At 41.0% G+C, this 20,717-nt stretch overlaps 1 protein-coding gene across 1 annotated transcript in view; it reads right to left on the bottom strand.

Annotated features, from left to right (window-relative positions):
- The window catches only part of LOC112115974 (VWFA and cache domain-containing protein 1), a 194,665-nt gene that overhangs the window by 24,644 nt on the left and 149,304 nt on the right, over positions 1-20,717 (bottom strand). Inside the window, exons 12-16 of the mRNA XM_026656018.2 lie at positions 12,067-12,184; positions 9,738-9,906; positions 7,167-7,309; positions 6,252-6,433; positions 3,816-3,926 (exon numbers count right to left, since the gene is read on the bottom strand). Coding sequence (XP_026511803.1) covers positions 3,816-3,926; positions 6,252-6,433; positions 7,167-7,309; positions 9,738-9,906; positions 12,067-12,184 — 723 coding nt within the window. The remainder of the gene's footprint in view (positions 1-3,815; positions 3,927-6,251; positions 6,434-7,166; positions 7,310-9,737; positions 9,907-12,066; positions 12,185-20,717) is intronic.

Consider the following 20,717-nt stretch of genomic DNA (forward strand, 5'->3'; position numbering starts at 1 on the left):
TCCTAGCAATACTTGGAGCCTCAACGACAACTATATAAGTCTCCTTGAAATGATCTGAACTGTCTCTTATTAAACAAAACAGAATAAAAAATTGATATATCACCACAAAGAGCCAGTACATTTTTGTCCTCAAAGAAGAAGCTCTTATTCTCTTAAATGATTCCCTATGTGAAAAGCTCCACATAGTTACGTAGCCCTGACTGATGCTCCTGCCAAGGAAGATGGACAGATGTTTTGCTGTGGGAAAGATCAAACAAAGTCTACATATTTCCGTAGAAAAACTAAAAGCAGCCCTCAATATTTTAGTGTTTAGAAACAGCACTGCCACTAATGTCCCCAACTCAGAGCTGGCCAAGTGAACTATTTAGCAGAGCAATGCTAGAAACCAAGTTCTTCCTGCTGGGATGTTAGTTGGAGTGTGTATAGCAGATGGCTCACCAATGAAAACGCTGGAACAGATTCCTCATACAAACCAAACTGAGTGGCTAATATTTATCTCTGAAATATTACAGTGTCTCTAGCAGGAATATTAAGAAAGTGTTCAATATGAAGTATGCTATAGAAGTGAAAACTGAACTCTTTAAAGATTGTATACCCTAATCTGATGGAATCTCATCATTTGGTTGGATGTCTGGCCTGAAGACAAATTATTTTAAACTGTCTGATCTCTGAATCACAAAGGATCACTTCAATATGTGAAAGGGTTTTATATATAAAACCTCACCCCTCTCCTCAGAGTCTCTTGACAGTAATGACAGAAGACATGCAGCAATGAATGTCAACTCAGAAACGAAGTGAAACACACTGAACGTTTTCTTAAAATGGGAGGCCCTACATTAACTTTTTTTTTTTTTTAGTCATAGAAGAATCAGCAATACACAAAATGTATTTTCCTACATCAGGATGGTGTTTATAGCTATGGTGGTGTGTTGTTCCAGAAGTGGGGATGGCTCTTTTGTTTTGATTTGTTTCCTGTCTGTGCATATAGAGGCTGGGATGTACAGTTTCTTCCCACATAAACAAGTAAATTTTTGGACATTCTAGCACAAAATGGCTAAGCTCTAAGTTTTGAATGGCACAGGCCAGGGGCTCTCCAAATTGCATATAGAGAATTTCAGGGTATGTCTACATTGCAATGTAAGCTCAGATTTAGTAGAGCTTGAGTTAGCAGACCCTGGTTTTATTAACCTAGGGCTTGAGCGTCTACACTCATTTGAAACCCCAGGAATTGCTGAACCCTGGGTCCCAACCTGGGGCTCCAGCATCCACACTGAATGATGCGGGCCGGAGTCTGGCCACTCATATCCCACCCATATACCCTCCCAAAATGTGGCCGCTCTAGCCCTTTGTGGTGCAGTGTAGGAAAACGTGACTGTCTAGAGGACAAAGAAAGTCAGCCTGTGGGTACTTTTGGCAGACTCCCAAAGCATGAGTCAAGTGGGGCTGAGTCTGTACTGCAAAGCAACAGGGCTTGAATGCTGAGTCCCAGCTTGACTCAGACCTTCCATCCCCATGGGATCCTGGGTCAGCACAATTTGTGTGTAGATGGAAGGGGCATTAGGTGTTAGCCTGAAGGGGGGTTATTCTGAGTTTGATATACCCTCAAAGTGTCTTATGGCCCTACCTTCACCATTTGCAAGTGTGCAAATTACCTCCCCTCCCAATTACGACCATGTAACATCACTATGGCAAATACAGCAATTACTTAAATGGAACAGTAATTTCAGGAAACTAAAGGAAAAAGTTGATCAGTCTGTTTGGCTATCTCATCTTCCTCTCCTATCTGTTCTGTTCTGTCCCCATCTCCCCCCAGTTCTGCTGCTTCCTGCTGCCCTTCTCTTCTCCCATTGCACAGGCTTTCCTGCTCCTCCTCCAGACCCCCCGTAACTGCTTCACAGACCAAAGTTTGGGTACTGCTAGCACAGACATAGCATTGCTCACATTGGTACCCATAAGACAGACCTGACTAAGGCAATATTGTAAGTAAATAACTCAAGCTACGAGGATCTGAAAATATACTGGAATTGAAGCAATGAGGGAAGAGGAGAACGTTCTCGTTTTAGAAAAACACGTAGCCATGTTAGATGAAAAGCTAATTAGAAGAGCACAGGCTTTCAAAGGAGCTACACAAATTATGCTCCCAGATAGTGTATATGAAGGGGCCAAAAGCTGACAGTGCAACATGCTAAAAAGTTCAGGGTGACACAGATATAATCTCCCAACATGCAAATTGCAGTTTAAAATTTGTGTGAAATCTGGCTGCTCTATTTCCTTTGACCCACACTATAGTCCATGACCTATATGCCATGACATTCACTATGAAAACTAACAATGCTGCTCTCATGCATAGGTACACAGGCAGCCGAGGAGGTTAGTGGAAGCTACCTTCCCCTAACTTCCCTGCTCTCCTGATTAGGGGTGGAAAACTACACACAGCCCAGTGAGTGCAAGGGTTGTACAGGTCTCTCACCACCAGTGGCACTAGCCTCCCCAAAATGGGAACAATGGTGTAGGGAACTGGCTGTGTTCAGAGAGGAGTGTATATTGCACTATTTTCTAAGGGCATTGCATGCTTCCCCTGTGTTCCAGGAGGCGTTGTGCCAGTGCTGCTCAATGGAACCGCTGGCTAATAACCACAGTCTGGCTCACCATTAATTTTTCTTCATTAGACCGTATTAAAAGAACAATGTTGTCTCAAGGAAATTAAAAATTTTATGCTGGGACGTACATGGCATATACTTGGTTGTCTTGTGCAGAGGAGGGGATGGGAAAAGAAGAGGGCAATAAGGGGAGGTTATTAATATATAGAAAAGAGAGAGAGAGAGAGAGAGAGCGAGCAAGCGAGCGTGTGTGTGTGTAAGTGCCCAACTGAGAAAGTGTGTATTTCTTAAGACTACACTGGAAAAAATAGATCTAACGTGAGTATCACTCAGAGCAGGGGTCGGCAACCTTCGGCACATGGCTCATCAGGGTAATCCGCTGGCGGGCGGCGAGACATTTTGTTTACGTTGATCATCCGCAGGCACGGCCCCCTGCAGCTCCCATTGGCCGTGATTCATCGTGCCACAGGGACACGCGCCGCTTCCCACAGCTCCCATTGGCCAGGAACAGCAAACCGCGGCCACTGGAAGCTGCGGGGGGCCGTGCCTGCGGACGGTCAACGTAAACAAAATGTCTCGTGGCCTGCCAGTGAATTACCCTGATGGGCCGTGTGCTGAAGGTTGCCGACCCCTGATTTAGAGAAAGAACACACATGAAACAAGATAAAGTTTCTCCTTCAAGAAGAGGGGGAAGGATGTAGTCAAACATACACAGAAGAAGTTTAACTAGAAGATGGGCTTATTTTCTAAAAATCCTCATCAAAAAGCTAGTGGCATAACACAAGGCTAGCAACTGCAAGGGTGGGGGGTATACACCAAAATTCTTGATTCAAGGGGCATTTTTTTCATGTCTACATTTTATGTATATCAAAACTCTACTCCCATTCACCCATAATCACATTCAGGCACAACAAACCTTTCAGGAAATTGGTCTTATAACTCAAGTTTTGATAAACTTCCAAAAGACCAATCTGTGCAACTCTCTCCCAGAACGGATTTTCCAGAAACAGAGCTTCAATTGGATGTTTCCCCTGCATCTGTGTACATTCTTTCCATTTTACTGAAGGCTCTTTTAGGACAAGCATTGTGCCTGCTCCCATTGGGAAGCACCTGGCCTATTGGGGCTCTAGCAAAAATAAATTGATCACAGATAACGTCTTTACAAGTCAATTCACAGATTTTTGGATTGATCAAATATTCAAAATGAAATTTTACCTTGAAGAATGAACAGTGTGGCTGATTGTAACAACATAGCCAGCTCCTCCAACATCTAAATAGGGACCAGTGAAAGTTATTAGCCCCGGATTAGCCACTGCATGCAAGTACCTAGTAAAGACCAAAACAAGCATTATTTATGAATGAAAACCAGTCATTTTAAATGTAAAAAATGAGGCTTACACAAGTATTTAACTGAATGCCCTGTAAGCAGCACTACTGAAGTCAAAGCTCACCGTATTGGAAGTTAAGTAGGAGTTTTTATGTAAGCAGGATCAGGGCCCAAAACAGGCTAACTCAGTAGGATAATGTTACTCCACATGAAAAATCATACTACATTATTCTGTACAAACACATTTCACTGTATCACATTAACATAAAGTGAAATATTTAGATTATTTAAATCAAATCTAATTCTGAATAATGTTGGATTTAAAAACCAACTGGGGCATACATCCTTGAACAAAGTGTGGTTAAATTCATGTGTAGAAAATATAGGAGGAAAGGCGAAAGCATTCTTTTATACAAACAAAACTCACATGTGCAAACTTAAAAAGCAAAATGAATATTACATATTATTAATTTGAAGGGTTACTGCCACCTAAAATAACTCACACTTACATCAGAATTTTTTAACGTCATTGTGACAAGTAACACCTCCAGGTTCTCCAACTGTAAGAGGTGAAAGTAAAACTGTCTCTCTCTTTTTCCAATTTGTTTACTTTGCACATTTGACATCACTTTGAGCAGAGACAATTTCACTGTTATCTGCTTTATAGCCAAAGAGTTTCCCTTGTTGTTTGTGTGGGTTTTTTACCCAGGAACCAGGAAAAGAAAAATGTGCATGTAAAAATCACAAAAGCTGGTATACAATGTCAGGGGCAATACCTGAAATGACTCCTCATTTTTTAAAAGAATTTATTAGCTTTCAAGTTGATAGAATCCCTTTACTCAGGGGTGGGAGGGGAGTGAGGAGGGGGGAGAGGAGTCTATATACACACACAAACATTTATTTTCTAAATAAAGGGAAAAAGGTGTTTGTAAATGTTGTATATCCGTGGTGGGCAACCTGCAGCCCATCAGGGTAATCTGATTGTGGGCTGCGAGACATTTTGCTGATGTTGACCGTCCACAGGCACGGCCCCCCGCAGCTCCCAGTGTCCACAGTTCGCTATTCCCAGCCAATGGGAGCTGCGGGAAGTGGCGGCCAGCATGTCCCTGCGGCCCACTGCTTCCCACAACTTCCATTGGCTGGGAACGGCAAACCGCGGCCACTGGGAGCTGCGGGGGGCCGTGCCTGTGGACGGTCAATGTCAGCAAAATGTCTTGCGATTCGCAATCACGTTACCCTGATGGGCCATAGGTTGCCCACCACTGCTGTATACAGTTCATTTATAGTGTGAGCTCCACAAAGCCAGCTAATTGTGTGAAGAGAGAAAAATTACACAACTGTAAATGATTGAACTTTGGAGAGGAAAAAGACCCAAAGAAAGGTGAGTACTGCCAGTCCAGAACTATGGTAATTATTTTTCAGGGGAGATGTGGGGTAGTGGAGCTGTGGAACAAGCAATGCCACCAGTGATTTAGAGCCGTGCTAATAAAGCCACAGGGTAGGAATCCTAACTTTACTTATGTATCCCAGTCTCTAACTTGATTGTTCAGAGCCATACTGCAGCACCACCTGGCTGACTTCTTTTAACAAAGCATACGTTAAAACACACTCAAGAGATTTCTCTCGTGTCAAATCTCATTTGTTTTATATATATAATTTTCCTAAATCATATGTTAACTGCAGCTATTAATTATGCACTTAGCCAGAAAATTCCTATTTGGAAATACACCTCTACCTCGATATAACGCTACCCGATACAACACGAATTCGGATATAACACGGTAAAGCAGTGCTCTGGAGGGGCGGGGCTGTGCACTCCGGCGGATCAAAGCAAGTTCGATATAACGCGGTTTCACCTATAACGCGGTAAGATTTTTTGGCTCCCGAGGACAGCGTTATATCGGGGTAGAGGTGTACAGTAAGAAAATCCATTGCAAACAAAAACTGCTGCATAAAGTATCAATAACCAAAATTGCCACGAGGAGCTGAAATTAACGCTGATAGATCCTAAAGGATGAATAAAGTAACAGCATGGACATTAGTTTAATGTGTAAATATTTTTATTCTTATGCTGTATAAAGGGATAAGAAATAGAAACTATCACAATAAAGAATTATGATTTACAGCAAATAAAGATTCTAGTAAAATTACTATTAAACACAATATATTTTACCGAGCATATAAATTATTTAATTAGAAATGTATTTGAATATCCTTTACAAACATGGCCTTTCTATTAATCCTACATGAAATATTTTCCCCAGTGCAATATTATTACCCTCTAAGATTTTTGAAACCTTTGATAACGGGACCCTAAAACTCACCATTGTCTCCTAGTGGGATCAAATGCTTTGTCCATGAGAGAACCAGGATAAATTCTGAGCACCCCATTGGGCGTTGCTATGTAACGGCGGACAATGTAACTGTTCAAGCTACTCATTTCCATTTGTGTCATCCATTCATCTGTGACGTGACTGGTAGCCATTACTTCATTTCTGACAGAGAACTGCAAAACAAAGACAGACCTAGCAGGGTTCCTTTAAGACTTGCATGAAAAGATAATAAGCTGCTTGCAGGGTTTCCTAAAGACCTATCAGAGATAATCTAAACCCAATTACTTCTTTAAAATCTTCTCACACCAGATGGATCTAGCAAATTCCAAGTAAAGAAAAAAGCTTGTTATAATGAAATATTGTTATTATCTGCACAGCTTTTAACATTTGTTTTTCACTTCAGGTAAATATAAATACTGCCCCATTTGTACATAAAACAAAGTTTTCTCATATAAATGCATAAACACACAAAGGTATCTTCTGACCCAATGTTTATTACAGCACCGTTCTGCATATTGTTAATTCTAATTGCAGCTTGTAAACTTTCTTCCTGTGGAAAAGGGCCCCTCCTCCCACCCCTGTGGTCTCTGAGCCCCTTCCTCCCTCCAATTTCTCATGAAGCCCTCATGTCAGAGCCCCCATCCACCCAGTTGAGGAGTGTACAGGATTCCTTTCAACCTAGTTCACACTGCTTCTCCAAGCACTAGTTCACACTGCTTCTCCAAGCCAGAAGGGCTGAGCACAGTGTCTCTACACCAAGAGACGAAAATCCTAGTATCCTACATGCCCAACACTCCCATAGGTCAAGAGCCAACCCAAAGGACACATGTGAAATGGGGACCAGCATGGTGACCAATAAGGGCAGGACGGGGGAAGGGAGGGAGAAGACGGATTTAAATAACATACTTTAAGCCCAGGGTTAGCAATAAGACGGGTGTTGTCGCTGAGGTATGCCGTGTAGTGTTCCACCATCCGTTTGGTCTCAGGTTGGCTCAGATGTTCATATGGAGAAGAAAAACTACCTGCAGACAGCATTACGGTGGGACTTTCTGAAATAACAAAGTATTAGAGGATTAAAAACAAAGCACTATGTTCGGTATATAATACATGCCATCCCATCACAGAACACCATCTGATGTAGTATCCTGTTTGAGACTATAGCTCGTATAATGAAGGTACAGTACTATAGTATGGAGGGTAGGGAATCTCTTCCTGACACAAGCTGATCACCAGTTTTTGCCTGGAAGCATGAGGATTATCATCCCAAATAATAATAGTAAGACTTATAAGCACAGATCATGTCCTCTTTTGTTTTGAAACCTACTTTTCATTTCAAACTTTGGAATGTTATAATGCAAGATACATGGGTTACAATAAAATGTCTATTTCACAGTCATATGAACATGGCTTTGAACAGGCTGGTTATGTGCACCTTTTTGTAAGGTAAGGAGGGTTTGAGTGTCTTGCTGTAGATGGTGGTGCTTTCAGTGTGTTAAGGGAAACAAGCAGATCAGTAACAGCAGCCTCACTTCACTGCCTGTCTAGCCATTATCAGCTGACCGCATTCTGCAGCACTGCAGAAGCAGCAACTCATAAGGTGGGCTGTTGAGGAAGACAGGGTAGTGGCTTAATGGGGATCTTAGCCTTGGGACAAAAAGTGCAAAGGTGCTGGCAAGAGAAGCTGATGAAGGCTGACATTGGTAGAGTGAAGGGATGGCTAAAATGACATGATAAAATAATACAAATAAGTTGTGAAGGTTAGCACAATACATGGAGAATGGGGAAGCCAATGATGAGACTCAAATAACTTTGAGAGAGAAAACGGGGTTTAGGTGGGACTCTGCAGGGGCCACCTCGAAGAACAGCTGTGACTTTCAGGTCATTAACACAGGGAGAGGCACAAAAAACACAAGTCTGACAAAACTGGTGGAACGAGTTTGCTAACATGAACAAGGGGGCAAAAAGAGTGACTACAAGAGATGTTGAGAATAGTCTGGGTGTATGCTTTCATTGAGCAAGAAATGTGATATTTAAAAGGCAAAGCCAAAACAGAACATGAACAAACAAAAATCACACAATGATAATGCAGGGGCTGGATGCTGAGAAATTGGGTTTTTTCCCTTGAATATTTGATAAAGATAATGTTCATCTTATTGTTTTTCTCAGTGTGCAACTGTCTCCAGGGGAAGACATTCCCAGCACCTTAGAGAGACAATACTTAGACAGTGGAAAGGTTCTCCATTTTTCCACACCACTCCCAAAGCATGCCACTGCACATGTAGCAGCCTTATCTACCCCAGTCATCACTTAATAAACTTCTATTGTATTTCCTCATCAGCTTTCCAGCCTAAACTGTCTGAATCAATTATATATTTTTTCTCATAGTGAGTCTCTCAACATTGTTGGCGAGCGTCCCTGGACTTTTTCCATTAATGTCACATCTTTTCTAAGGTGAGACCATTATGCGGTTCCCTTTTATCAAAACTGGGCATTATATTCAAGACAAGAACGTAGTGTTTTACATAATGATACAATAGTTTCCATATCATCATCTAGTTCCTCTGTAATACAGTCCAACATCTTATTAGTTGTTTGGAGCATCACCATACAATGAGCAAATGTCATTGCTGAGTTGTCGAACAATGATGCCTATATCCTTTTTCATGAACGCTTACTCTGTTTATGAGTAATTTAGTTTAAACTCCAGGGAGAAATCAGAATTTTAATCTTCAAATGTGTAAGACTGCAAACCTTTCAAACTTGTATACAACCTCTAGATTCATCTTTTTTAAAAGGATTATAAAAAGTTCTCTCCTTTCTATATATTAAAACTTGTATTATCATATAATTCTGAGGCCAAATTCCTCTGTCCATGACATCAATGCAAATACTGAAATGAATGGAGTTGATTACAAAGTTTGATATATAGAAAGACGAAATATCCTTTTTTGAAAGATGTACTATTGAACTTGAAATTTTTATGTAGGTTTCAGAGGTCTGGAAAATCTCACATTAAAAGATTTCAAAGAATATTAAAATCCTGACTTCCTCATGAGCTATATCTTCTGATTTCTTCACACAGATGGATGATATTAAATATTTATGTCTGTGAAAAATTTGCATAAATCCAAAGTCAACAGACCCAATATACCCTATTTTCTAAGAATTAGACTGTGCAAGTCTCATTTATTTTAATAAGCACTTACTCACCTGAGCAGTCCACGAATTGCAGTAGGAATACTCAGGTGACTAAGTGCCATGAATGTAAGGGTTGCACAGTTTAGCTATAATCAGAAAAAGTGAAGCAGTGAAAAAAGTGAAGCAGGATAGAAAATTTCCCTTGAAAGGTTTTTAAAAAAAATTTTTTTTAAAAGAAGAAATATTTTGACAAGGATTGGAACTAAAGATGTTTTCTATTTTCCAATCAGCTCTACAAAAATGTGCATGAGATAAAGATGAGGTGAGGGATTGTTGTACCTAAGGTCGCCAGCTGCTTGAAGTGCAGACAGGCATTGGGCTGGCCCAATAGATCCAGTCGATGATACAGTAACTTGCTGCTAGGGATGGTGTTCAGATTCTTGAGCTGTTTAACAGGTATTTCTGGCTGTATTACCACAACACAAAGAATGAAGGATGTGTCTTGGGCCTGAAAAACAAGGACTAAAAATTAGACTGAAAAAAAGTTTTAACTAAGGTTTTATCTAATTGATTTTCAATTTCTTTCCCCCTATTCCCCGCCCCCACTTTTTTAATTCCTCAGTTTCTTGTACACTGGAAGGTGTCATCACCTTTACCCATACGCCAAAGCAGCATATTCCCTACTCTCTCTGTGAAATTAATCACCTCTAGAAATTGCTGAATTTCCCCATACTCCAGGAGTAAGGCCCTGATTCTGCAGAGAGAACTTTGTGGGGAGGTGCTGCATGGGTGCCAGGTCATGCCCAAACTGTTCTAAATGCAGGATTGAGGCCTTAGACTTTAGGGTTTCCAATGGCAGCAGTACAGTCCACATAACTAAGGTATGTGCTTTGATCAATTATCCCAAGTGTATTAAAGCCATTGAGTTATACTTAAAAAAAAAAAAAAAAAAGACTTCTTCAAAGTTGATGCTTAGCGCACACATTTTTGTTTTCACATTTTTTTTTAAACATAATATCTAAACTCTGATGCTTTTGTGTGGATACTTCATGAAACTTCATTACGGGCAAGAGAACTGCAGTTCACAAATGGAAACAGAATACAATGTACCTCTTTGTAGCCTGTTTCCCATTTTGAAAAATGCAAATGAACAATAATACAAGGAAATCATCATTATTCCTCCAATCCAGTGTTGGATGGATTGCTTGCTTTGCTGGTTTGAATACTTACGTGCGTCAGGTTAGAAAAACTTGGCAGCAGAATTACCAGACTGTAAGGCTGTCTGATATTTAATGCAGCCTTTCAACCGGGCAACACTAGCTCCAGGAACACACCTACATGAACTTCTAGTACATGATGCCGCTCAGCATAATCTCTTAGATTATATTCAAATTAATTTAGGGAAACGATCCACCAGTACCTGCTAGGTTTGTTGACACAAAGCAATTAGCCAATTATTCTTGGTATTAGCAAAATTTGCCTGCATTATATCTAGTTGTAGATTTCATTTTATTCCCTTGGTCAAGATAAGTACCCAGATTTGTTCACAAAATAAACTGAAAAGCGAATGGGCTGCTAGAATCTTTTTTTCCCCTTGCAATTGGGTAATGATGGTAATGATGCTGGCCTGCCAAATCCTCCCATTAAATATGATCTTTCTAATGATTACAGCAGAATTAAAAGCTTCCATATAGTTTCCATTCCATTTTAATTGATTTTATTCTGTAAGAATCTAGCAATTATGAATTCATCTAGATTATGCACAGGAGTTTTTTGCTCCACTGAGGGTAGTATTTGGGGATATTTTGTTGTTTTAATTGGTGTTGAGAGATTTCTGCAAGGTATTGCATCTGACTTGAATGCAAAATATGTACTGGGGAAAACTAGACAGAGCATTGAAAATAAAATACCTATGAATATGAGAGTACCTGACTCAGCCTTGCATATTACATGGTAGACTCATGCCCTATACAGATATAAGGGTTTCCAGTACTGCATAACTACAACTAATGCTTAAAAGGAAATTTTAATGTCTTGATCATGAACAATGTTGTTAAAGTTTATTCATATTGACGTTTCTATCTAAACTGCATTAAGCAGTACACAGTAGGAAGGGATAATTCAGCATTTAAAATGACACCCATCTACAGCCACCCCAAAAAAAATTTCAGCCAATGATTAGTTTGAAAGTGTCTAATAAAATTAAAAGTTTTTTTCTCTTTTTTGTTAGTATCAGCATTTTAATAATAATAAACTACATGCAAACACTATAGTGTAAGTCTGTAGTTTTATCTTGAGTCTGTGTGTGAAATATGTTCAAGTACTTGAGCTTTGCTCTAAGACTTTATAGTGTGACATAGTTCAGTATAGACTGTCTTCCTTTGGGAAAATATGTACTATAATTGTGCGTGTACATATCTATTATATAACATATAATGGACGTGTACATTAATAGCACACACACTATACACAGGCCTGTATGCATGTGTCTCTGAGGATTAAATTATAATAAATTTGAAGCTACAATTTCATGGAATGTGAGGTTATTTACCATAATAAGAGACACATTCATACTGTTCCTGTATAATTAAAATTCAAACTACTCAAGCTTCAATATATTAACATACATTAAAACTATATGCTACCATTCAAAAGTAAGATCTCTTACCATTTTCCAGGCATAGCTGACGTTGTAGGCTTCTTTTCCAATTTCTCTCAGTTTGTTTACATGCCAAGACAGTGAGGAGTTCACTGGGACTGTAATAATCTGACTGCCCAGAGGGAGGCTACGGGGACAATAAATAATATCCAACTTTTATTCAACACGGAAATAGTTGTGAATCAAACAAAACCATCTGCTGCATTTTTATACAAAAAGCATGATTAGTCATGAAAGGGCTGGATAAAATCTGCATTTAATTAAGAAAGAACAGAATGCTTTGGTTTGCTGTTCATGCATTTATCTATTTTAACCGTAATTTACACTCATGTATAATGTAGTAAGGTTTGAGTAAGAGTTGCCTTTTCCAGTACAAATGGTGAAGCAGAGGTAACTTGGTTCCTAAATTTCTACTCAATAATTCATAGAGACAGTGTTTAATTCATGCTCGGGCTTGCCAGGGCTGAGCCCTGGCACCTCTGGGCTTGGCCGTTCATAGCCCTGGCACCTCTGGGTTTCCTGCGTCAGTTATGAAAGTAAAAAAAAATTGCCTGAGCCCCAGCACCTAATTGCTTGAGCTCCATCACCTCTTTCATTACCAATTAAGCACTGTTCATAGAGAACACAATTATAGTTTGTTCTGTCTTGCGATAATGTTGATATTGGAATGGCACTAATTCGCTCTCTATTTCAAAGGAACAAAGGGTCGACAGATTTAAAATTAGATCTAAATTACCATTTGCAGAACTGTTCACACACATCATGCTGTATCTCTGCCTATTCCATTTTTGTTAGCAGGATAGGATATTGTCAGTTACTCTTGAAGTTTCAAGAGTTTTCTATATTTTAATACCATGCTTGCCTTTAAGAATGGAGCTAAGAAGTAGAGCTGGAGTGCAGGGAACATAAATACAATATGTACAAGCACCCTTCTGAGACTGTTGTTGGAGTGAAGTTCTTTGCCTTCACCGTGTCACATTACACCTCTACCCCGATATAACGTGGCCCGATATAACATGAATTCGGATATAACACGGTAAAGCAGCGCTCCGGGGGGGGTGGGGCTGCGCATTCCGGAAGATCAAAGCAAGTTCGATATAACATGGTTTCACCTATAATGCGGTAAGATTTTTTGGCTCCCGAGGACAGCGTTATATCGGGGTAGAGGTGTAGTCGGGGTTGGCAGCTCTTGTTCTTCATCTCCAAACATTCCTGTTAAGTGTGTCTTCCAAGCTGACACCAACCTTCTTCATGTCCTCCTTCAGCGTCTTGAACCACCTTTTTCTGGGTCTTATAGTCTTTGTCCTGTAACTACTCGATTGTGTACTCTCCGACCAACATATTCGACGTCTCGTCATCTCGTACGTCCTGCCATCTCAGTCGACGTGCCCTTAGCTTTTCCATGATGGGGGATTACCTGCATCTTGGCTCATACCATTTCACTGTGTAACCTGTCAGTTCTTGTCTTACCCACTCTCATTTCAGCAGCATGAAGTAGTTGTACTTCTCTCTTCCACACTGGCCAGCATTCCAACCCATACGTCATGGCTGGGCTAATCATGATCTTATACATTTTGCTCTTGAGTTTAATTGGCACATTCTTATCACACAGAATTGCTGTCAGTTCCCTCCATTTGCACCAAGTGCTTTTCATGCGACTTCTAGCACTCACATTCTTATTGTAACTCAATACTATTTTTATTGGTTTCTTGTTGTCCCTTTTCAATGAAGCCTCATATGTATTCAGTCTTCTCTTGGTTGGATTTATAAACAATTTTCTTCTAATGCAGCCCTCTGTCTTTCTAGATACCTTTCCAGTTCACGTTTATCTTCCCAACACAAAAATGTCACCTGCGAAAAGCATGTTCAATGGAGCTTCTCTCCTGCATCAAGGTGTTCATTACAATCACATTTAGGAATGGGCTTAAGATTGATCCTTGATGTAGACCTATTCTCATAGTGAATGGCTCATTGCAGCTGCTTCTTGTTGTTGTATTACCCTCATACATGTCCATAATAGTCTGAACATGCGCCTCTGGAAGGCTGTGCGACAACAGGCACCACCATATCAGTTCGCTAGGAACTCTGTTATAAGCCTTCTCTAAGTCCACAAACACTAAATTCAGTTTCTTGCATTTCTCCCTGTACTTCTCCTGCAATATTCCCAAACCCAAACTGGTTGTTGCTTACTTGGTAATCTAGCTCTTCATGAAGTCTTTTCTTGATAATTCTTTCCAACCATTTCATCCTTTGACTCATTTTGATGGGTTTTTGTTATATGTATTATATTGATTTATTTATTTAGATTTAAAATAAAAGAGTGTCACTTATCCAAGGCTCATTTACAATACAATAAATATAATAAAATACCAGCAACATTAATCATTTCACCAAGAACTCAGCCAGCCAAGCACTTATAGAAACCCCTTTCCACCCCTTTATCATTCACACACATCCTCAGCCCTGTCTAACAACCATATCAAACTCACCTATGCCTTGTTTCCAAATGTTTTATTTAAACAATAAAACAAACGATCAATTCCAAGATGACACATCCCATGCAACATCAAGCAACCTCACCACCTTATCTTGTGTATTCCTTCTTCTGAAGGTAGCTCCCCTCCTCATAGACTTTCAGGCCAAAAGGGCCCATCATGATAATCTAGTATGACCTCCTTCACATTGTAGGCCACAGAACCTCACCCACCTACTCCTGTAATAGACCCTAACCACTGGCTGAGTTACTGAAGTCTCAAAAACTAACAGCAAACAATTTTTAAGTATATCAGAAACAGGAAGCCGTCCAAACAATAAGTGGGGCCACTGGATGATCAAGGTGTTAAAGGAGCATTCAAGGAAGACAAGGCCATTGCGGAGAAGCTAAATGAATTCTTTTCATCAGTCTTCACTGCATAGGATTTGAGGGAGATTCCCATACCTGAGATTGTTTTTAGGTGACAAATCTGAGGAAGTGTCCCAGGTTGAGGGGGTCAATAGAGGAGGTTTTGGAACAAATTGATCAATTAAACAGCAATAAGTCCCAGGACCAGATGGTATTCACTCAAGAGTTCTGAAGGAACTCAAATGTGAAATTGCAGAACTAACAACTTTGGTATGTAACCTATCGCTTAAATCAGCTTCTGTACCAGATGACTGGAGGATAGCTAATGTGACACCAATGTTTAAAAAAGGCTCCAGAGGTGATCCTGGCAATTACAGGACGATAAGCCTCATTTCAGTACCAGGCAAATTGGTTGAAACTATAGTTAAGAACAGAATTATCAGACACACAGATGAACATGATTTGTTGGGGAAAACTCAACACAGCTTTTATAAAGGGAAATCATGTCTCACCAATCCATTAGAATTCTTTGAGGAGGTCAGCAAACATGCCGACAAGGGTGATCCAGTGGATACAATGTACTTGGACTTTCAGAAAGCCTTTGACAAGGTCCCTCACCAAAGGCTCTAAAGCAAACTAAGCTGTCATGGGATAAGAGGGAACGTCCTCTTATGGATCAGTAACTGGTTAAAAAAAAACAAGAAATAAAGGGTAGGAATAAATGATCACTTTTCAGAATGGAGAGAGGTAAATAGCTGTGTCTTCCAGAGATCTGTGCTGAGACGACCAGTGCTGTTCACCATCTTCATAAATAATTTGGAAGAAGGGATAAACTGTAGGGTGGCAAAGCTTGCAGATGATCCAAATTACTCAGGATAGTTGTGTCTAAACCAGACTGCGAAGAGTTACAAAGATCTCACAAAGCTGGGTGACTGGGCAACACAATGGCAGATGAAATTCAATGTTGATAAATGCAACGTAAGAAACATTGGAAAGTATAATCTCAACTATATAGACTAAATGAGGGGGTCTAAATTAGCTGTTATCACTCAAGAAGGCATTGTGGATAGGCCTCTGAAATCATCGGCTCAATGTGCAGCGGCAGTCAAAAAACCTAACAGAATGTTAGGAACCATTAGGAAATGGATAGATAAGACGACGGTAAATATTATAATGCCATTATATAAATCCATTGTACGCCCACACCTTGAGTACGGTATGCAGTTCTGGTTGCCCCATCTCAAAAAAGATAGATTAGAAATGGAAAAGGTACAGAGAAAGGCAACAAAAATTATTAAGGATATTGAACAGCTTCCTTATGAGGAGAGATTAAAAAGTCTGGGTCTTTTCAGCTTGGAAAAGAAATGACTGAGGAGGGATATGATAGAGGTCCTTAAAATCATGAATAGTGTAGAGAAAGTGAATAAGGAAGTGTTATTTACCCCTTCACATAGCAAAAGAACTAGGGGTTACCCAAGGAAATGAATAGGCAGCAGGTTTAAAACAAACAAAATTAAGTACTACTTCACACAACGCACAGTCAACCTGTGGAACTTGTTGCCAGGGAAGTTGTGAAGGCCAAAACTATAACTGGATTCAAAAAAGAATTAGATAAATTCATGAAGGATAGATCCATCAATGGCTATTAGCCAAGATGGTCAGGGATGCAACTCCACCTTTTGGGTGTCCCTAAGCCTCTGACTGCCAGATGCTGGGGCTGGATGACAGGGGATGGATCACTTGATGACTGCCCTGTTCTGTTCATTCCCTTTGAAGCATCTGGCATTGGCCACCATTGGAAGACAGGATAATGGAGTAGATGAACTATTGGTTTGACCCAGTATGGCTGTTTATGTTTTTAAGTCCTCAAATCTTGATTTAAATACTTCAAGATTCAGAGAATATACCATTTACTCTAGTTCAAACCCGCAAGTGACCCAAGCCCCACATTGAAGAGGAAGGCGAAAAACCTCAAGGGTCTCCGCCAATCTGACTTTGGGAAAATTCCTTCTTCACTCCAAATATAGTCATCAGTTAGACCCTGAGCATGTGGGTCAGACCCACCAGCTGGACTCCTGGGAAAGAATTCTCTATAGTAACCTCAGAGCCCACTCCATCTAGTGTCCCATCTCTGCCATTGAAGATATTTGCTAATACCAGTCATGGTTGGCCATACATCATTGTAGGCAACCTCATCATACCATTCCCTTCATAAACTTATCAAACTCAGTCTTATCAAACCAAACAAGTTAGGGTTTTGGGCCACATTCCCCCTTGGGAAGACTGCTCCAGAACTTCACTTCTCTGATGGTTAGAAACCTTCACCTCAGGCCTAAACTTGTTGATGGCCAGTTCATATCTATTTGTTCTTGTCCCAACAATTGTCCCTTAGTTTAACTCCTCTCACTCCCTGATGTATTTACAGAGAGCAATCCTTTCATAAGTCTTCATAATAATGAATACCAATAGGAGCACAGCATTTTTGAAAATCTGTCCATTTATTTAGGTTCTTGAGTACGGATTAGGGCACTAACTTTAGGCATCTATTTCATTAAAATTATGGCCCTCAGCTTTATATAGGAGTTTTCATTAATGAAAATGGTACTAAATTTTTGGCTGGGATTTTCAAAGAAGCCTAAAGGATATTTGCCCAAATCCCATTGAATGTAGGTGCTTAACTCTCTCAGGCTCCTTTGTTAGCCTTGATCCTACCCTACAACACAGTAGCCACCCTATAATACAGGCTGTAAAATGTGTCACTTCTGGAAGACTAGCATCCCAGATTAGGTCTTTGTAATTTTAAGGCCAGTGGGTATAATAATAGTCTTTGAAACTCTCTCTGCCACCCCACCAGGCACTTGCCAAACTGCTGTAGTATCAATTTTCCCATGTCATCATCACTGATCTCAAAGCTGACCTGACTCCACAGATCGGAGTTGATTCAGTTTTAATACTACCTTACTCCTGAGCTTCTTGTAAGCAGAGAATGCCAATCCTGTCTATTGAATAGCAATGTAGATTAAAAAAAAAAAAACAAAAAAAAACAGGCAATTTAATTAAAGACACTAAACTTAGCCCACTGAGCAGATTTATATTCCAATAGCAAACCGGATTAAAAAAATAATTCTAGACAAGATCAAACAATCTCAGATACAGAGAATTTTAACAGAGTGACACAACTCAGTTTTTGCATATGAACACAGCATCCTGACTATGCACGAGGTGAACACTACTAGGAGCATAATCATGACATGTGCTACGTGCCGACACAGGGAAGTATGGGGTCACAAGGGCCCCCTCTTATTGTCACACCTGGCTACGTCTATCATAGCATCAGGGAGAGGGGGCAGCCTCTATGGAATTGATACTACCCCCTTCCAACCTAGGTCAATGGGCCCAGACTGAGTCTTTGCTCCATGGCTCCCAATGTGCTGGCCTGCGCAGCTGAGCTAGCATGCCAGTGCAAGTAATCTGCAATGGATTTTGGGCTGGCACAGATTACTTTTCCCTTGGAGCAAGGCAGAAATAAGGCATCAGATTGTGACTCTCCAAGTCACAGTACAGACCGTAATCCGCTCCTGGGACCGGGAAACTATGTGCTGTCCTTTACTCAGAGCTGGTGGCAAACCCACAAACTAGCCCTAAATTCGGGGAAGGACGTATTGTATTACCCTTGATGTTCTACACTTAGTGTACATTTATAGTGCAACTACCCTTTCTAGAACGTCATTGTTATTACATGGAACTCCTGTGTAGTCCTTCATACAAATTTTTTTCTCCAAGACAAAGCAAGTATTTCTAATATTGAAATGGTGTGTTTTATAAAGAGAGCTCAGCTAGTTGTACGTGCACAGAATTGCAAGTCAGAAGCTCCCATGTTCTAATCCTGATTTGGACACAGATTTCCTCTGTGGCTTTGGGCAAATCATTTAACACCTCTTCTTTCATTTCCCCATCTGCAAGTGGAGGATCAGGATACTTATAGACTTTAAAGAAGAGTTGTGAAGATGGAAATTTATAAAGTCCTTTGAAGATGAAAGGCTCTACTTAAGCGCTAAGTACTACCATTATTTTTAATTGGGGCATTTTTGGATTGTAAATTTAGAAATAAAGATAGAAAAATTGAGATTCCACAAGAAAAAATAACCCAAAATGCAAATATTCAGTCGGAGGCGGAACACTGAGAAGTAGTAACAGTGAAGGGGCCCAAATGGACAGCAAATCACACATGGTTTAGCAATGTGGCAACAGCCAGCAAAATAGGCCAATGCCAGATTCTCTCTCTCTCTAAATCATGTATTGTCACATCAACCCCTACTTGGGACAGAGGGTGTGCCTCTGTTCTCTGTGAAGTTGCGCACATAGATAGAGCAGGGCTGGCTTTAGGGCGATTCACCCGATTCCCCCGAATCGGGCCCCGCGCTCCTAAGAGGGCCCTGCAACATCCCTAAGGACCCTCTACTGACGTGCCGCCGAAGGCACCGGCAGCCAATCGAGCTGCCGCCCAAGACAGCGGCGGGACTTCAGCGGCAGCTCAATCGCTGCTGTGGAAGAAGGACCATCCGCCGACGTGCCGTCAAAGGCACCGGCAGCCAATTGAGCTGCCGCCGAAGTCCCGCTGCTGTCTTCGGCTCTTCCGAATCAGGCTCCGCAGTGCCTAAAGCTGGCCCTGGCAGGGAGGAGTTTCTCCCCATATGTCTAACGCCAGGTATATGCTAATGAGTTAGGTTGACCCAGCTACGTCGCTCAGGGGTGTAAAAGATCCCCACCCATGAGCAGCACAGTTAAGCAGACTTAACCACCGGTGTAGAGATTACTAGGTTGATGGAAGAACCCCTCCCGTTGCCGTAGCGAGTGTCTACACTGAAGTCCTACAGCAGCGCAGCTGTGCCGCTTTAGCAGTTTAAGTGTAAACCTAGCTTCACTCAAAAGCCCTTTGAAGTTTACAGAAAAACTCCCAAGGACTTCAGTGGATTAGGATCAGGGTCTTTCTGGATATGGTGCAACCATTCCCAGCACTTCCAGTAATGGTATGGGCCCACACCTGCCAGTGTGATCCCCACCCCTGCCAGTGTGACTTTGCATGCATTCTGTGTGTGACGTCACGCTGCAGGAGGACACCACTTTGAAGAATGCGCCACCATGATCCCACTGGTGTGACTGCATGGATGCCATTTTGAAGAGCGCGCTGCTCCGAGCCCCACCAGTGTGACATCACGGGCACAGTGCATATGACGTCAAACTGGGGGCGGCAGTGTAGAGCACTCTTCAAAATAGTATCTCCCATCCGTGATCCAAGACAAAATCATGTCTGATTTTGTCTCAATACCAGACAGGGAACCATAGAAAAAAAGGACTGTCCGGCTTAAAACCGGACAAATGGCCTGCCTAACCACACCTGAAACAGTGAAAAGGATCTAAAAGCTGGAGAATGTTCAGAAAAGAACTGCAAAAATTACTAAGGAGGAGGAGGATAGGGGCTGGAAGGATTGAGGAAACATTTCAAGCAGCAGATATGCATACAGTAGTTTGATTTGAACCCCATGTAGTGAGAGTAGTTATTTAGGGTATTAACTAGAAATTACTGTCTGAAATATAGGAAGGAAAAATCCAGACTGAGTATCAAGGAAAACTTCCCAACAATCAGCTCTACTATTAGATTAGAAGTCTCCCCCAAAGGAAGCTGTGGAAACTATCGCTTGGCACATTTAAGGATAGAATGGATAATGTGGTAGAAAACACAGTCCTGCATTGGCAAGAGAATGGGACCTCGATCCTAGCAGGGATCTCTGGGTACTACTGCAATAGAAATATTAAA

This window comes from Terrapene carolina, unplaced genomic scaffold (genome assembly GCF_002925995.2).
Source record: "Terrapene carolina triunguis isolate 2854851 unplaced genomic scaffold, T_m_triunguis-2.0 Scaffold211, whole genome shotgun sequence".
NCBI lineage: Eukaryota > Metazoa > Chordata > Testudines > Emydidae > Terrapene > Terrapene triunguis.